Source organism: Astatotilapia calliptera, chromosome 12, assembly GCF_964374335.1.
Source record: "Astatotilapia calliptera chromosome 12, fAstCal68.1, whole genome shotgun sequence".
Classification (NCBI taxonomy): domain Eukaryota; kingdom Metazoa; phylum Chordata; class Actinopteri; order Cichliformes; family Cichlidae; genus Astatotilapia; species Astatotilapia calliptera.
In genome coordinates, this window is record NC_137433.1 from 8,897,468 (window position 1) to 8,916,743 (window position 19,276).

Consider the following 19,276-nt stretch of genomic DNA (forward strand, 5'->3'; position numbering starts at 1 on the left):
CCCATCCTCTAGGGCAGGGGTGTCAAACTCAAATACACAGTGGGCCAAAATTCAAAACTGGAACATTTATTAATATTTATTGAAAAAAAAAAATCTTCCTCCAGATATAAGAATGAATCTTTTCTTATGGACTCAAACAAGTTTTGCTGAAAAACTGAATATGGAACAAGCAAAGCTTAATAATAAACAATATATATATTAGTTGTATAATACCAGTAGGCCAGCTCTAATAGTAATTTGGTATGGCTTTGCGGGCCAAATGTAATTAGGCTGCGGGCCAGAGTTTGACACCTATGCTCTAGGGTCACGAACTCTCAACCTGCAGTGAGAATGTTTAGAATGTGTTGGAGTTCCAAGATGAGACCGAGACCCTGATGTCATCCCTGTGGTGGCACAATGCAAAAAAACTAATCATAGCCAGAGGAATGTGGATATTGGGGGTGGCTGTAGCTCAGGTGGCAGAGCAGGTCAGCCACTAATCAGAAGGTCGGTGGTTCGATCCCAGGCTGCCTCCTGGCTGCCAAATATCCTTGGGCAAGATACTAACCCCATGTTTGCCCACTGGTGGTGGTCAGAGGGCCCGGTGGCGCCAGTGTCCGGCAGCCTCGCCTCTGTCAGTACGCCCCAGGGCAGCTGTGGCTACAATGTAGCTTGCCATCGCCTGTGTCTGAATGGGTGAATGACTGAATGTAGTGTGGGGTCCTTAGGGACTAGAAAAGCGCTATACAAAGTTTGGTTTATTTTGTTTTTATTTTTTCAAATTGGTAAGTAGACAGTAGAATACAATAACATAACAAAAACTTTCTCTTACCAGAAAGTCTAACATGCTGGCAGCGATAGATCTCTAAGTACATAACAATTTCAATGTAATTTGTGATTGATTGCATCTTTTATATTACTAAGCATGTAAATTAATGTAAGATTTTTATATTTCATAGCCACATAAATGAATAATAATAATAAAAGGATTACCTTCAAAAGTAAGACAGTTATATTAAAATGGGTTTCCTGCACTAAAAACTTAAAAGAGGTTTTGAAAGAACAAAGAAAACCAAATAAATATACAGAAAATACAAAACTATTCTCTTAAAAGTAAATAGTACATAGAAAATGAGCTGCCTTGGTGGAAGTTTGCGCTTGTGGAGTGCTTTTGTTTATTTTTGTTTTGTTTTTCAAATTTTTAAACTTGGGTTTAAGGATATAATTCTTTTGAGTCAGATCTGCAGAGTGTGTTGGACCATTTGGATCATGATGTCAGGGACACCACTCCCATCCATCCACCATCTGTGGAACGTGACAGGATGCCTGCAAGCTCCGACCTCACATTAGACCATGAATGAAGCCACGCAGAGATAAATTCTTCTTGGCTTACTGTCAAACTAAGCTAAGAAGAATTCATGACCCCTGACATCTTAAGAGGGTGCGAGTGAGAAAATGGGCTTCTTTACCTACTGTTGAGGTCAGATGTCAGAGTGAGGACAAGAACGACCTCTGCAGAGCTGGCAGGGATTCAAGTGTTCAAAATGAAAAGCTACTGTGGAGGATGAACAAACTGAAAGCCACGTGGTCGAAACAGTCTTGCTGTGGATTATTTTCTAATTTAAATGCATTGATTTTCTACACATGGTCGAAAGTGTAAATGCCCAAGTTTACACCCTGACCTAACTGAATATTTAAAGCAGCCTCCGCTGCCGCAAAGATGTCGGATGGTTGGATCATCAGAGGACCACAAACCTAACCCTAGCCCTAATTCTGTCTAGGCAATCAGAATATCAAATTTGTGTTTTAATTAAATTGTTCTCCCGAGGCTTGGCAATCAGGGAACACACTCATTTTAACTCAACACACATCAAAAACCATTTACATTTTTCCCCAAAAACTCATATTTGCCTTTCCCTTGGGGTAGAATTAGTATTCTCAGCCCTAAACTCTAACACTGAGTCCATACTCTCAGAATATGTTTTTGGCTCATGTGCCCCTAACAGAGTTGTTACTGGGGGTACTTATAACCCCAAACGATAAATCTTTCACTATAACGTTAGCTAAAAAACCACTGCAAGTTTAGTATTTTTTTTATATGTCACTTTTATATGTCACTTCAAATGTGGAAGAATCATATAGCCACATAGAAGGGCTTTCCTGCACTTTCCTGTGTGTGTATGAATCACTAGTACTGAGGACACAGCTGAAAAACTCATACACTGACCCGAAACACCAACAACTGTAAAATGATGGTTTGAATGCAGGAGTAACTGTTTTAGTAAGCGATGATGGCACAACAACCAAAACTATTCTGCAAGTCAAGAACCAGCAATGGCAGAGGCCTTTCTACCCCACAGTAGAGCAGGGCGACATGACCAAAAATATTTATCACGATATACATTTGAAAATTTGTGATAACGATATATATTATTTTTAAGAAAGTGCCCTATGTCTTCATCATAAAAATGGGATGTGTCGGTGATTTCCCATGATACACCTATTCACTAACTTAGTTGAAATTCGACTTTCCTTAATCTTGCTGACAGAGACAAAAAGAAAAGAACAGCAAACGGCTATAGTGAACATCAAAATTAACACTGTCGTGAGGCCATGAAGTTAAAGACAGCAGTATTATGTCTAAAACGTAAGGTGTGAGGTGAAATCCTCTCTAACAACAGCTCGTAGCTGAAATGTTGTGGCCGAAATCTCCAACTGTGGCAGATTTGAGATATTTTCAAATATAATCTTATCTGCAAGCAGAGGAGTTTGGAGCTTCAACAGACTTTTACTACAGATGGCAGTGATGGAGTAGGAATGAACATTAAGGTTTAAAAAAATCATTTATGAGGATGGAAACACATTTTGACTTTATCTGCTTGCTTTCTATGAATGTTGTCAAATAGCAGTAAATATAAATCTAATTTTTGCGTGTTTTCGAGAGAACTCCACAGGGCAGCTCTAACCCTGCGAGTAAAGAGTGCATCTGCTCAGCTGTCCCTGCTGCAAGACAAAAGATTTGTAGCCAAAGCATCAGAAAGAAAAAGATTACATTTTCCATTTTAGATTCTTACATCTGAGCAGAGAATGAATCACGCCTTCAGGAAACAGTGATTAGCCTTTGTGAATTACATTTAGAATTCATGAAGTCAGCCTGAGCACTCACTTATGCTACTACACAGTGCTTTTGGGGAGGGCTTGTTTGAGTCATATCCTTATCGTCCTGAATTTCTTAGAGAATAAAATTTAAATAAAGTATGAAAACTACCCCAAAGATACAGCCTTACTAATTCTGGGTCTTATACTTAAAGAAAGAATAATAGTTGACACTGGTGCTGCTGTTCTTTCCCTGCCCTGAGAGTTTTACAAGACTGGGCCATTTTTTAAACTCTGAGATGACAGTAACTAATTTTGACAAAGGCATTTCCAAAGCAGCTCCAGCTGCAGTTCACCAAGCGACATGGAGCCATCCTTGCTTAACATCGAACCAAAACATTTCATGCATTCACCCTCTATATCAGAGCCAGTGAACCGAGCTGAACTCAAGCAGCTATTTCCTATGTCAGCTTTGTTTACCATTTCAGTTTGTTCACACCATTCATGCAGCACCCACTTATCGTTACATCGCTTGTTGTACTGACACAATGTGGGGTTTTTTACCTCTTGCCGGAAGGCCTTCCTAAATCCCGTCATGAGTGTTGGGGCAAAGTCTTTACCAGGCACGCAGCTCACCACCACAGGCAATCCTCTAGGGCAGGTCCCATTGGACTTCTCCAGTACAGCCTGGCCCAGTTTACAGCTGGACAAGTGTGCTTCATTGCCAGTGCAGTTGACAGAGTAGTCCCAGTATGTGGGCTTTCTCCTACGAGCAAACATCCTGCACAGATAAAGGAGATGAGAAGAATTTTCAACTAGGTATAACACAATGTTACTACTTCTGTCTTATTTGAGAGCATTGAGCTACACTACTCAAGATTTTTATATAAACAACAGGTGCAATAACAATCTGTGATAAGGGAGGTGTTACAGTCACAAAGAATTAACAGCCATCTCCACAGTTCACTGAAGTTCCACTGTACATGTTCGTGTCACTATCTGCTTATTAAAACATGACATATCTACATACTACTGCCAGGTGCAAGGCCATGACTGCCCACCGTATACATCCAACCACTGAAGAATCGTCAAGACAGTTTCTGTAGGTGGTATGACCTGAAGTTGTAAAGTTGAAAGTCTGAGGTGTACAAAGCAAACAGGAATGGAGACAGCACAGTTTGCTACTGTAGCTAGTCACTAATCTGAGATGGTTGAGGTGTTTACTGACATTTCTTGTAGCTTCTCTCAGCAGCAGCAGCGGCAACTGAATCAGGTTAAATACAGTCTATGCAGCCTATGTGAAAGACCAGATTACAACAGGACAGACAGCGTTTAGTTTTCATTTGCTGCTGGCGAGAAGGAAAGTCCAAAGGAGCAGCCCAAAGATGAGCTTTGCCTCTAAAGCAATTTGAACACATATGCGATGAATATCAGTGCTGCCTTAAAGGACTAACGATTTAATAAAGTAGTTGTCCTAAAGCTGTGAAAGTTTACTTTCATAAAATCTCATTAAAAAGGGTCATTGTCAAGTTACGATTTTCAAGACTTAATTAACGTTAAGGTTAATGTCATCCTTCACTACAACTTTTCAACCCCAAATTAATTATTATGTTTGCAGTGAATAAACAAATGGTTTTTTTATGTCTCGTGATTTAATTACAATGATTAATAACTCAGCTTGTGCAAATAGCAGACTTCTGTGTTGTAAAACAGTTTTATAAAGTCACTATCTATATACAAAGTGGACACTGAACATGAACCAAACTAGGAGTAAAGTCAGACTATTGATTCATTTCATCCTGTTCTCTCTCTTAAGATTAGGATAAATGTTTAAAATGTTGCATGTTCTTATCTCCTGCCCTAATATTAACCATGGGAGACCTAAGTTGTCATTGGTGACAACCCCGAAGACTAAACAATCTTCCTTAGTGTCATCTTTAGACATACTAAACGCAAGAGAAAAGTTTCTAGACATTAGTTCTTACAATGTCTTGATGAATCATCCAGGTAAGTACGTCGCAGAAAGTTGATTATTTTCATCATTTATTAATTCATTTATTCACTCTATGAAGAAGTCAACAGGATGAGTGACTAAACAGTTCTACCACTGAAAACGCACCATCAAGAATCAACTTTCTGGAATTTACTTACTTGGATGATTGAACATGCATCAAGACATTGTAAGATCTAATGTCTAAGAACTTTTCAAGAGATTAAGCATGCAGCCCTTTGTTCTTTCAATTTCCATGTTCATTGTCAAATAATTTAGAATATAAGTTAACTTACAGATCTAGCAGTTACTCAATCATTTTTGTGTGCAACAACGTTATAGCCTCAAGTCAGTTTTAACTGCTGTCTCAAGTCCCTAGTGGGGGTACTCCCCTTATAGCTTTTTAATAAGGTGTGCATTTTATAATCTTTTGATCTATAATACTAATGCCAAGCTGTTCTGCTAAGTCACAATAACCAGAAACCAACAATGTACTATTTACTATTTTAGTACTATGTACTATTTAACTCAATAATGTTCCAGGTCAAAACACTGAATATGTACTGTTTTATAACTTTATAAATTCACTTTTTACATTTCATGAAGACGCTATTGTGAAAATCTCAAGCCAATAGGACAAAAGACAAATTCAGGATTATGAAACTGTCACATTTATTTTATAATGTCAGCCTGTGAAAGTACACTGTGGCCAAAGCAGGCTGACACGTAGATGGAAAGTTAGGAAGCTGCTGCACTCTGCTTTGGTTACCTAAAGCAGAGGGGAGACTTCCAACTCAGCCAGACAGTAAATTTAAGGTTAACTTGAGTGCCTGAAGTTTTGTGGTACACCATGATTAACTTGTGGCCATTTGGCCTAATGTCAGCAAGATTTAGATTTCTCAGCAGTTCCTCGCACACTGCAAAACTTTTTTGTAATGCACCTATACTGAAAATACAGGAGTCAGGCACGAATTTTGCTGTAAAAGGCCTGTAATGTCAGGAATGTAATGGGACACACATTAGAGGATTAAAGATTATTCCATTGTTTACAATGCTTGGTCCTGGCACATTGCAATACAATGCCTAAACTGCAATACTGAACATTAAGCTTTGATATATCTATTATAGGTGTGAAAACAGAATATTTAACAGGGACATGTCGTGCTTTTCTGAATTTCATTTACTATATACAGTTTTTAAGGAAGGTGTTATGGAGAGATTTCACAAGATCTCAGCCTGTTCTGAACTCATTAACAATGCTGCAGTTCACATTTGTGAATTTTAACATTGCTAATGAGTTCAGAGCAGAGCAGAGAGTTCCCAGAAGCAGCTGTCCACATTTTAGCCTTTGCTGTTAAGGATGGGTTAGGGTTGTTTAGTGGGTTGTTGGACTGACCATTGGTATAGTTTGGATGATGGAAGTGCACAAGCAGTTGACATCCAGCCTCTGTTTGTGTTTGTAGCCTTTCAAGGTTTCCAAAAGCCAGCCAGTCACATAGTAGTATAGGCTGATTACTACATAGGCTGACTGTAGGGGGTGGTGTGTGGATTGAGGAAGGTTAGAGAGAGGAGAGCAGATATATATAATCTGAACAGCCAGATAACTGGCAAGTTTTCTTTATCTCTATTTCATGCAAATGAGAACCCAGGAAAATAATATATATGATTTTCTTTATTATCATATATATTATAAGTTTTAATCAAAATTACTAAAAAGTATGGGCCAGATTATTTGTATGTGCCATGGCTGATAATAAACCAGCTGACTCAATTGTTGCATCTGTACTTTTTGCATTTGGAGTATATGTGGTTGAAACACAACGCTGAATGAACTGCAAATCATTTCCTGGGTTTGGCTTTGGGCGTTTTGCTTTCTTTCTTGATAATTACTGGAAAATTTTAGGTGTTGTGATAGAGATGCACAATAAAGCTGCAAGGAGCAGAGGTAGTGATGGTAGATGAGTTAAAATACCTGGGGTCAACCATCCAAAGCAACCAGCAGAGTACAAGAGAGGTGAGGAAGACATTGCAGGTAGGGTGGAGTGGATGGAGATGGGTGTCAGGGTTGATTTGTGACAGAAGGACAGCAGTAAGACAGGAGTTCGAGCTGGAGATGTCAAAGGTGAAGATGCTAAGATTTTCTTTGAGAGCACCAGGACCACCAGAGGGATAGCTCAGGTCAAAAAGTTTGGAGACAAAGTTAAAGAGAAAAGGCTGAGATGATACATTGGCAGAGGAGGTATATTTAATGTATTGGACCAAGGATGTTGAATATGGAGATGTCAGGCAGGAGAAAAAAGGGAGTGAACACAAAAAATCCATGAATGTAGTGAGGGACGATATACAGAGGATGGTGTGACAGAGCAGGATGCTAAGGATAGAGTGACATGAAGGCAGATGATCTGTTGTGTTGACCCGTAAGGGGAGCAGCAGAAAGAAGAAGATAAAGATACACAATCCACAAAGATTTCAGTAAGAACCTGAAATTTATCAAGCCTCCGCAGAAGTCTAACCCAGTCGGTGTACTGAGCTGCCAGAGTAATGAAGTGATTGAGGTTAGTCACTCATGTTGGATTTGGTCAAACACTGTAATGATGATGTATTCATTTGAATTTTTTCAGCCCCCCTTCCACGTTGCTGTACTCTACAGTTTGAGACTTAGATGAATTTCGCAGCAGTGATCTGCACGTGCTGGTTGAGAAATCTACCAAATCTATATATATGTAATTATATATATTTTTCATCCATGTGAGGCACCGAGGGGAGTTTGCTAAAGATGTAATTACCAATTTGTGGCACAGAAAAAAAGAGGAAAAAAAAATTAGGATTTGCCATCTGTCATCCAGTCTCCTGCAGATGCATTTTTTTTCTGTACCCAACAAAACACCCACTGAGTCACAGCATTGAAACAGTAGCCACATTATTCTGACATACCTTTTAATATCCTGAATTTCTATATAAGTGCCCTTTAGTCATTTAAAGTTTAAACTCTGCTCTGCTCTTTGAACCACCCAGGACCACACATACTCACTTGTAGACTCTGGGATTGTACTTCCTCTCCCCGGGGAAGCCAAACATGCCACAGATCACTCTGCTGTTAAACTGGGTCCAGTCTTTGTTACAGATCTGCTTCCATTTGCCACCATCTTTGACCTCCACGTAGCCTTCCATCACAGGGATCCGCTTACGGTAGGATGACAGAATGGCTCGAATCTGCACATCCTCTACATGAATGTCAAGATTCTGTAGACAATATATTGAGAAACAACATTTAAAAAGCAAACAAACAAAAAATAAATAAATAAAAGCACAAAAAAAGCAAAAACAATCTTTCTTTTTAAACAGCAACTTGCACTTTTCTTTATGCTAAAGTTTGGGCCTTGTGGGCATGTAACATATGTTGTTGATTTTTGAAGTGGAAAGATGCAACAGCCACAGTAAACACACATTCGAAAGCTTTTTCCCAAATGTATTGTAACTTTTCTTTCATGGAATTATCAGCACTCCCAGCAAAAGCTTACATTATTGACTAAACCACCATGCATAGACCCACAGAGACACATCTCTGCCCAAAAACTAACTTCCAGATCTCAGCAATATATAATGATAGCCTATACACTGTGTAAGCTAATTCGTTAATTTAGCTTCCTGTTAGTAGGGGGGTTTGCAACCAAATAGAATTTGCTATGTAATCAAATCACATGGTAACGATTTCCCATGAGAGTGCAGTCTCTATTTCAGAATGAAAATGAAGATGGTGCAGTGAGCATACAGCTTGCTGAATACAAATAAAGTTAGCCACAGGTTAGCTAAAGCTCACTGCTAACTGACGATCTGTTTGCCTGTCTTTACATAGCTCAGTTAAGCGCCAGCAATGTAAAGCTGGGTCTTTATTTTGCCATCAAAGTCATAATGTTATACATTCGCAATGAATATTCAGAATACTGGAAGCAGACCTTTTCAATATATCAGCCACCAGAATGAGATATGCAACACATTCAATTCAATTTATTTAAAAAGCACCAAATCACCACAACATTTGCCTCAAGTTTCATTTTGTCGTAAGTTAAAGACCCTTACAATAATAGAAAGAAAACCCCAATAATCAAACAACCATCTGTGGGAAGGAAAAACGTCTTTTTAACAGGAAGAAGCAGAAGTCTAGCAAAACCAGGCCCAAGAAGAGGCAGCCATCTGCCGTGACCAGTTGGGGATACTTCAAACACTAGATCATAAACAATACTTGTGAACGATAACACTTATTTGCAGATTACAGTGTCACAGGCAACTGAGGAACTGAGATACCAAACAGATTTCAGATGCTAACTTCTGCTCTTATTTTTCACAGTTCCTTAAATGTTGGTTCTTAATAATTTTGGTCAATGGAAATTACCCTGTTTAGTGGACACCAAGGTTTGAGACTGGAAAGTGACACAAACACAGCCTATGGGTTCACAAGCTAGTTTACTCCTAGTACTGGTCCCAAGTCCCCAAAAATGGAAAGCCTTTATCACAAAGGGCTTCCATTGTAAAATCTTTGCCAAATACGCTTCATCCATGCACCACATGATCCATCTGCTGTGGCAACTTGACAGGAAATGAGAGAGAAGCCAGATGTATCATATAGAGGACCACAAGGTTGGTGAGTGTTACTACAAGGTTAGAATAGTCAGAAAAATGTCATTGCACAAAAAAAAACCCAACTTTTTTTTTTTTTGCCAAAAAAGACTTCAATAGTGTAACCCAAGCTATATACCACATCTGTCTTGAAATAGCTATTCCTGTGTTACATTATGCATAATCAAAGACTCTTACCCCCTGTACAGCTGCTCAGCAGTGCTCTGTCTGCACTGGTTATAAATCTTCCTCAAACTGCACAAACATTTTTACAGTGAATTATCTTATTAAGCCTAATCACCGTGGCCGACTGCCTTCTTACAGGTTTTTCTGGCTTTAGAAGCCAAAGGCATCAAAGGGTTTCTATGGCAAAATGTGCAACATGTTTTAGCCTGTCCCAGTTAAATCCACAAACACCATACTGTACACATGCAGGAGGAAGCAATTAACAAACTGCTACTTCTTTCCAGATGCCTCATGTCTACATGATCATCAGCCACAGGCCCTAGCAGTTTAGTTCAAGACTCGGGCAGTACCACACTAGCTTAGACAAAACATCATGTCATTTAATGTTGGTTTCCTTAAGTATTTTATTTAAGGAGGCTTTTTCTGTCATGCATAAATAGAGAGCAGCATAGTCATGCACATGTAACTGTTGATATGAGATCGTTTTAAAGGCTATGACCCAGTCCAAAAGCAGTGCTGCTTTAGAGGAGCATAGTTTCTGAGACTAAAGAAGGCCAGTCTTGTCAGGTGCATGAGAAAAAGCAAGCTTCTTGTTTTCATTTGGTGAAAAGTACTTGAATTGCAGAGTAATGTCAATTGGAAATTAAATGTGTGCTTTAACTTTGGGTTTGGATCGTGCCATGCTTGGATCGCGTGCACAAATGTATCAATGACCATAGGAAAGAATGTATGCTTGAATGTGTGTACGTATGTTGGGGGATATGTACGTATCTTTAACATTTGGAAATATGATTGTTATCCAAAATTGTGAATCTTTTTTTTTTTTGACTGTATGTTTTAAAAAGTAGCTCCATCTCTGCAGCTACTGGGCTTTTTAGAAGCTTTCAGTTTTCATTTTACAGCCTACTTTTACCTTCACTGTCATTATTTCTGCTCCCTACAGGGAAAGGCTGCTGTTTCCATCTGTTTCCAAAAGCTCTTATTACTATACTCTACTTGCTTTTCACCAAATGGCCAACAGGCAGAGTTAGCAATTAGCTGGCAAACATAGTGTTTATAGTTGCTAAGGAGATTTTTTTTTTTTTTATCAGGAAAATAGAGTGAATATTGGTCCCTCAAACTACCAAATCAGAGGTGTATACACTCTGACTATACTCTGGTACACAACTAGGTTGTGTCTTGGGAGATGGTTGAAAAATCTCACATAGAATAAGGATGTAGTCAGGATGTAGGATAAAGTAACAAACCTCTCATAGATTTGTGGCACTAAATCTGTGAGCTAATGTTAACGTTCCCAAACATAGCTTTGCACACACAGATCTTTATTTCATTTTTTAATTATACTTCAAATATTCCACACTATAGCTTTTGTTTATGTGACAGGAACCCTTCCTTATATCTTATCTCAACAGTGCATTGTTCTACATTTGCCTTTATTCTCCTGACTATAACAAAAAGTTCTATCATGGAAATAAATAAGTTGTTCATTTTAGATGAGGATTTCAATTTATTACCTTAGGGATGACCATATAAAATTATAATCTTCACTATTCTATTTCAGCAGGAAAATATGTATGTCTGATACCTTTTTCCTATTCCACATCTCCACCAATGGCCAAAATTGAAGTAGATTTATCTGCCATGTCAAAGTCATTCAACATAGAAACATTAGTTCCCCACATTTATTTATTTCAAAGGCAGAACTTCCTCCCAGGCAACAGCTGTGCCTTGATAAAACAGTGCCAAGGCTAGAGAGGTGACTTAAGGATAAACAGGGACTGAATGAGTACAGCCTGCATTTTTTTGCTTTGTAAAACAGAAAACAAACCATTCTGCACAGTAAAGATTTTACTGAAATCTGCAAAAGTGAATGCTGCATCATGAAAATGAAAATCAAAACAAATACAAAACAAATGGACCTTGTGATTTGGTACTATAAAATGAATCTGAAATAAATGATATTAGGTTAATACATTTATTTTACTAGAGACTGAAGCTAAAAGCATGAAAGAGAAAGTCAAATGTCATGATACACATTATTTCCGATCGGGATAATACAAAGAGAGCCTGGCTATGCTGAACTTGTTTCACCGTATGCCCTCATGGACGGTTGTGCTGACAGAGACAAGCAACATTCATAGAAGGTGAAGATGTGGAAATTATTTTGGTTCAAATGGAACTGTTTACATTTGCGACTGCACCTGAAGAAACGTCCAAAGTTTCCATGACCAATTTAATTGCTTTCCACCATCGTTTGTAACTTCAACAGATCTGTGACGAATGATTGATTTGTATGCATTCAAGGATCCCCTGAACGTCTAAGCAGAATACACAGTGCCCTGAAACCCCGCAGGCAGTGAAAGACTGTCAAAAATCATCTCTTCTTTTTTCTTTAGAGATTAAATAAACATCTTACTATCCCATAAACCAAACCAACATTCTTGTGCTACGTGACAGTTCGAGCTAAGGGGAGGGAGTTCAGTCTGGCTGGAAGGAGAGCATGTTGCTTAACTCAACAGACTGCTCTTATACACGGCCAAGAATAACCTAGACATCAAATAATGATAAAGGACGGTTTCCTCAATTAGTACTTGCCTCCAAGGAAGGGCAGATGCCGCCAGAGTGAAAGCTACAAATCACTGTTCTGCCTATACTCCATTTACTCCTAAAGATAACCACATTAATCACTCTGCTCCGAGGCACTGATGTCTCAGCTTCAGAGGACATAAAACTGCATAAAGCCTGAAATCATGAAACAAGATAATGACTGGAAATGTGGCGATGGTGACCTTGTCTGGGTGTAGTGGATACACAGTACATGACTGGTTTGTGGTTATGCAAAAAAACTAATTGGGATTCATATGAGCGAGTAAATAGAGGCTAAACTAAACTTTTAGACAAGACACGGAGGCACTGAGAAAGATCACTATGAACACAAGAGGAGATTTTTAACATGTGTGTCTTGTGTTGTTCCTCTCAGGGGAAAAAGACCTTTCATGACGTTTTGCTTGTGCAAGAGAAAAAGCACACAGATGGAACTGTCATTAGTTGGATAAGCTGTACAGGAAACATGATTCACAGAGGCTACTTTGAGGTTTTCCACTGCATTTTTTTGTATTTATTACTATAACATTTCTTGACTAAAAATGCTAATAACATTGCTATTCTCTGGGCTTGTAATCTTAAGAAGGAAGTCATTTTTCTTACCATTTGCTATTCCCTTAGCAGCTTTCATGTGACATAGCAAAGGAATGATACAGGCAACAAGGGTTTGGTGGAGTCTTATAATAAAGCCCTGGCATCACATTAAAGCGATTCTGTCAAAAACTAAAACGATGAAATTTTACATTTTGAATCAGTTGAGTTGGTGAATGCAAATTTATTCTTACAATTACCCCTCACATTCAACTCTGTAAAATACATTGCCTAATGCCTAATATTACGCTAGCGCAGGGGTCAGCAACTTAGAAATTTATCCTCAGCAGCAGAGGTGACTCTTGGTCTTCCTTTCCTTTCCTCATGTGAGCCAGTTTCGCCGTAGCACTTGATGGTTTTTGCGACTGCACTTGGGGACACAGCGACCTAGCTAGCTCCTAACTTCAAATTCCATGGAACCGCGTACGTTTCCATGGTTTCTGGATGCTACCACTGAATTTGACACCTGAGACAACAGCTTAACTGATCACTTTATTGGCATTTGAACAATCTGAATTGCTTTTAACTCTCAAGGACACCTTAGTGCATGTTTGTACTGGAGTATTTGCACCAGTAAATACGCAGATTTTCTGTTTTCCTTGGAAATATATGGTAGGTCACAGATCACAGTTAGGTCCTAAATAAAGTTACATCAATCTAATTCTCATTAGACTAATCTAAAAGCACAGCCAAGACTGGTAAGAGTATACACCAACATGTTTATGCCTCAGAAAATTATGGGAACCAGATGAAAATATTTTGCACTGATGAAATTGCACACGAGTCAGCTTTCAGACATAGACTAAAACAAGCTGCCATGAATTATGGGTACTGAAGTGGTTCATTGCCAGTCTGTCTAGGGATGACAGTTGGAGAGAAAGACATGAATCAAATCAGATGAGCCTCCACTACTCCCTGTTACAGGTTTAATTAAAACAAATTAACCAATTCAAGAAACACTGTCAACCTTTAATAATCCTCCAGGTCACCCGTGACCTGTTTAGGGATAGGGTTAGCTCCCCTTCAAGTGGAATTTTCCCTCATTTGGCATCCCCAAATGGAGAACTGTAAGCCTAAATGTATTTGACACTATTGATTTAAAAGTTAAGCCTTCTATGTGTCTAACGACTAACCCTGACAACCCTAGATGGCTCACTGGCAACCACCTAGAGGATTGTCAGTGTTGTTTTTCTTTTAATATTACAAATGCTGTGTTTTGGATAAGTATTAGGCTATAATTCTCACATATGACATCTGAAAGGTAAGAGGGAGATGATCTATCAACTGTTAAAATAACAAATAGCCTATCAAACTGAATAAATTCTTTCCAATCTCCTTCCTCCCAGTAGCATAACATTTCAAAATTGAGAATTTGTGACATTGTTCCAGTTTTTTTGCAAACAGTTTCTGAAATGGAAACCTTGGAGTGCCGGCTCCATATAGTTACACTTTTTTGGTTTATTCTGTTAAAGGGAGGGCATTGTCAGACACCTCATCAGTTCCAACAAATCGACATCTGCTATACAGTCACTTCTTGTCTTTATTGTGAGGTATAAAGACTTGAGCCACTTTAACAAGGACAAAAATTGTACCGGCCAGATGACTGGACTGAAAGACATTCAAAAGGGTAAAATGGCTTTGTGAGATAGTTCTGGTAAGCAGTAGTGAGTACAGACGAGGTGAAAACTAGAAGAAGCGTGCTTGTGGATGTGCTGCCACATACCATACCTAACATGCTTGTGGTCTTTCAACCAACAGGGTTTAGTCGTGGTTTGGCTCATAAGAAATATAACCACCATTTATTTAGTTACATTATTTTATACAGAGTCATGTGTGAGTACAAAATACAACACAATTTTTGTTACTACATAGTTTCACTTCAGCCCAAAGTGAAGTACAGATTGTTTTTGAAAGGAACAATAAGGTGCATAGAGAGTAGAAACATATGGCTCCAATAAAGGCCTTTAGCAACTCTGCTCACAGAAATCACTTCACTTCCACCATGAAATACCGAGGCTCTGGGTTCATTGGCAGGGTAGGATTTAGTTGTAACGTCACTTTCTGAGAGTTGTAGAAAACAACCTTTAATTTTAGGCATTACTTTGTTTTCAGAATTATTTTTACAAGTCACTATCTGTGTGATGACATGGAAACATGTTTAATTGATAGCCAGCTTTTATTCAAAATCAGAATTCCACCAGCTGGAATGTTAATAGGAACATTAGAAGTTGGTGTTTTACAGAATCCAGAGAATGTTGCATTGCAGTCTGCAATTCCTCCATTAAAAGAGAACCTTTGTAACCAAACTGGAAACAGATGTTTCACAGTCATGACAACTGAGCTAGACTGGGGCGTAAATTACAAAGACAATGATTGAATGGAAATTAAGCCCTTTTATATAGCTCTAAAATGAAGTGACATTAAAATGTGGAAAATGAAGGCACGTTTGGGAATGATTGCTGGGTACAAGGAGTTGGCTCGGAGGAATCTATTGTCTCATCTTGTGTGAAAGTTCTCAGCACTGGTTTCTGTTTACAGGAAAGCAGATGGTAAAAAATATTTGAGTCTGACATTCCTAATGGAAACTGCCATTTAGACCAATTCGCCAACACCTCTTTGGTCTTGTATCAGTACTACCATTTTAAATTTGTGTTTTTTGATCATTTCCCTGTTGATGCAGGTGCAGCACATTAAATGAACCCAGCCTAAAAACAGCCATTTACACACACAGCTGCCACTGAAACAAACAAAGCACAACCTGCTAAAAATAGCCTAGCCACTGTGGAACTTCAAGAGCAAGCATATAGTCGGAGTTATCCATTTTAATGTAATTCCTGTCAAATAATAGCATATCTAAATAGTATTTTTAATTCTTTGGCTACTAGAGTTAGCCAAAAGACAGGCATTTAGCTAGAATAACCAGTTTGGGGTTTTTTTTGTTGTTGTTTTGTAGCTCAATTTTAAATTTCCTTTTCTTTCATAAATTTAAGATTATTTCTTGAACTTGCTCTCGCAGGTAGCCTTTTTACACCAGAACAATATTTACCAAAGCCTGTACAAAAAAAGCTACATGCTGACATGCGAATTATAGTTAGCATATGAAAGAAAGACAACCACAGCATCGGCCGCCAGTCTGTGGAAAAAGCTTCACTGTTGTTACCATCTACTTTTGTAACAGTCCAGAGTGATGCTAGGATGGAGGGATAAGTTATCAAGAATAAGTTATTAGCTAATGACCTAAACTAGCAAACCAGGTGAGCAAGCTTCATCCATACATCTGTATGTGTGTGTCATAGACAGACACCTCCCAGTTTGTGCTTCTAATATACAAACAAAAATCTAGGATTTCACTCTGCAAGACAACTACACTTATAGTATTATAACTCAAATACAGCTCAGAGGACAAGACTATTTAAACTTCTATTTAAAATTTTGGCCATACTACGTTTCAAAATGAGGGATTATCCATTGTTTGCTCACTGGCTAAAGATTTGTGGAAGGTATGACTTTTATGACTTTTTGAAACCAAGATGTCAGAAACATAAATCTTGAGGCTTCAAAACAGGACTTTAGAAACCAGTGGATGGCATCTTGATAGGTACTTCCATCTTTATATTTTTTTTGCTTCAAACGACCAATAGAAATGAAGAATCACAGGGAGTAGGCACATACTCTACACGTAAAGACCATGAGCTATGACCAGGACTTAGTTCAGACCGAGTGCAGCAGCCAGCACAACACAAATTTTCAGCCATTTTTACTGAACGCAGCAGTCAGTGCAGTACAAACGTCTTTCTAAGTGAAGGGGCCATCAGGCAATTATATCCTACAGCCTCATATGTCAGCAGCAAAGTATTTTTTGTTGTTGTCTTTTGAGGAATTTGGTGCTTTAGCACAAGAGTATGCAGATTCACTTGCTTTTGGACCCAATCTCAACAAGCCCCTTGAGGAACTGCAGCTCTTGGCACTTCCACACTGAGTCCCTGGTGATTGCCACGTGGCACAGACACAGAACAGAGATTTTGGTTCATCACCTAAACTTTTCTCTGCTCTTTTGTGTGCACAAAATACTACCTACAAAAAGAGAGTTATTCCTTCATAATGTTGCAAGGTGCTTCCTCATACAGCATGGTCTGATTTTGAGCTTTTCTCCTAATAATGTAAGGTCTTTACCTTTACAGTATAAGGTAAAGTGACTGTTGTCGTGAACTGAGGTTATATGGCTATATCCATACTCAGGATGACAAAATGCAGCAATATTGTTGGGACTCATATAAACGAGCTTGCAACTGCTGCGTACAAAATGAAAAAATTATGTAAATATGTAAGGTTTTGACACTACTTGATGAAGACAAATAAATAGAATTAATGTCACTGTAACATAATTTCACATTTCTGTGAAAGATTTTGGAAAACTTTGAGACAATATACCCAGCTGTAGAAGGTCACTTCGTAAGTAGTTTCATCATTTTCTGTTTATTGTGTTTGTGTCAAGAACACACAAACACATAAAAATAAAACATAAAAAAAATAAAAACCTGTAAACTCATCCAGTTCATTACCCTGCTATAAAATAGATGCAGAGGACTGCCAAAGTCACAAGGTGACATCTAAGTGCTTTCTATCCAACAATCACACTCCAAGTAAAGCATTAAAGCAATTTGGGATTCAGTATCTAGCTCAAGGATACTTTGGCACGCAGACTGAAGCAGCCAGGGTTCGAACCACCAACCCTCCAATTAGAGGATGGCATGCTCCACAGCCACTCTCAACAAAGAGACAATAAAGCCACTGCAATGCTCAAGTGACACAGCTGGAAACTCATAAGAATATGTGTATATCTGACTATCTAACAGTCTGCCTTCTAGTCTGACAGCAAATGTATTTTTCTGATGTGACACATTTTGCACATTATGATAGAGAGGAAGAAAAAGAGCAGTGTTAAAACAGGCAGACTAAATCTGCAGCGCATTAAATGTGAGAAATCTGTTCTGCATATGACGAGGAAAACAGAGAGCAATCAAACACATGCCTTCCATTGCCATCAACAAGTGCCTGGTAAATTAGCTTTGTACTGTCTGAACACAGCAAAAAGACAGATGTCCTTACACGTGAAATCACTTTTTTTTTGTGAAAGCAAACTCCCCTGCACGTGAGAGGCCCTGTTTACACCGATCTCAGAGAGAGCGCCTAATTTATAACTCTACAGAGGCTAAACATCCTCCTGAGATCCTCTGTGAGAATGTGATGCCTCAGGGCGAAAACCTTTACGTCACTGCAGAAACATCTACCAGCTGTGTGAGCAAAATAATGAAACGGTCCAAATCATTTTGAGGCTGTGACACAAAGGGCAGCCACGAATTAATCCATAGCACAAACATGCCAAAGGGGTAACAAGGAAGCAATTTATGGCGCTGAACCACGACATGGATGGAGGTTTACAGGGAAGGAAAGTGGGAGATTTGACTTCAAGGGCTCAGAGGAGGAAAAAATGACTAAAGAGAGGAAAATGGGAGCTCAGAACTCTGCTTGTGGTGATTTCATGGGTGCTTGTAATCTTCTTAGTAGAAAGACAGCAGCAGGGAAAGAGTGTGAGAGGGCTAAAACTGGTGTGAAAGAAAAAATAGAAATACAGAAAAGAGCTTTGTATTAATCTCCAAATTCTGAATTCATCCCTGCTTGTTCTAGCATGAGCCCGAGAAGATATGTCAGAAGAACAGAGACTATCTGAGCAAGGTAGCATTTGCCTTAGAGGCATCTTATCATCAAAATCTGTTTCCATCACAGTCGTCACAGAAAACTCCACTATATATGAACTGTACTCATTCATCATTAATGCCTCACTGTCAAAACTGAAAAGTGGAGAAAATCACAATACACAGTGGTGTGGTGATTAGCAATGTTGTCCACACAGCATGAAAGTCCTGGGTTTGACTCTAGTACCTTCTAGATTTGAAGGTCCAGAAAGTCCTGGGCTCTCTCTGGGTACTCTTTCCTCTCGCAGTCCTGGTGATTCTAGATTGTCCATAGCTGTAAATGTGAGTGCAAATGCTTGTCAATAGACTGCAGACTGCAGACTGTTCCATAAAAGGCAGATGGGATTGGCTCCAACTCCCGGACAACCTTGAATTCAATAAGCAGAAGGGAATCTTTCACTTATCGGATTTAGATGTATGGATTCTATTTTATTTATTGACATCTCAAGTCAGGAAT

The 19,276-nt window shown here is 38.8% G+C and overlaps 1 protein-coding gene across 1 annotated transcript in view; it reads right to left on the bottom strand.

Annotated features, from left to right (window-relative positions):
* The window catches only part of loxl2b (lysyl oxidase-like 2b), a 44,892-nt gene that overhangs the window by 18,485 nt on the left and 7,131 nt on the right, over positions 1–19,276 (bottom strand). Inside the window, exons 4-5 of the mRNA XM_075410387.2 lie at positions 8,097–8,308; positions 3,640–3,856 (exon numbers count right to left, since the gene is read on the bottom strand). Of these exons, the coding sequence (XP_075266502.2) occupies positions 3,640–3,856; positions 8,097–8,308 (429 nt within the window). The remainder of the gene's footprint in view (positions 1–3,639; positions 3,857–8,096; positions 8,309–19,276) is intronic.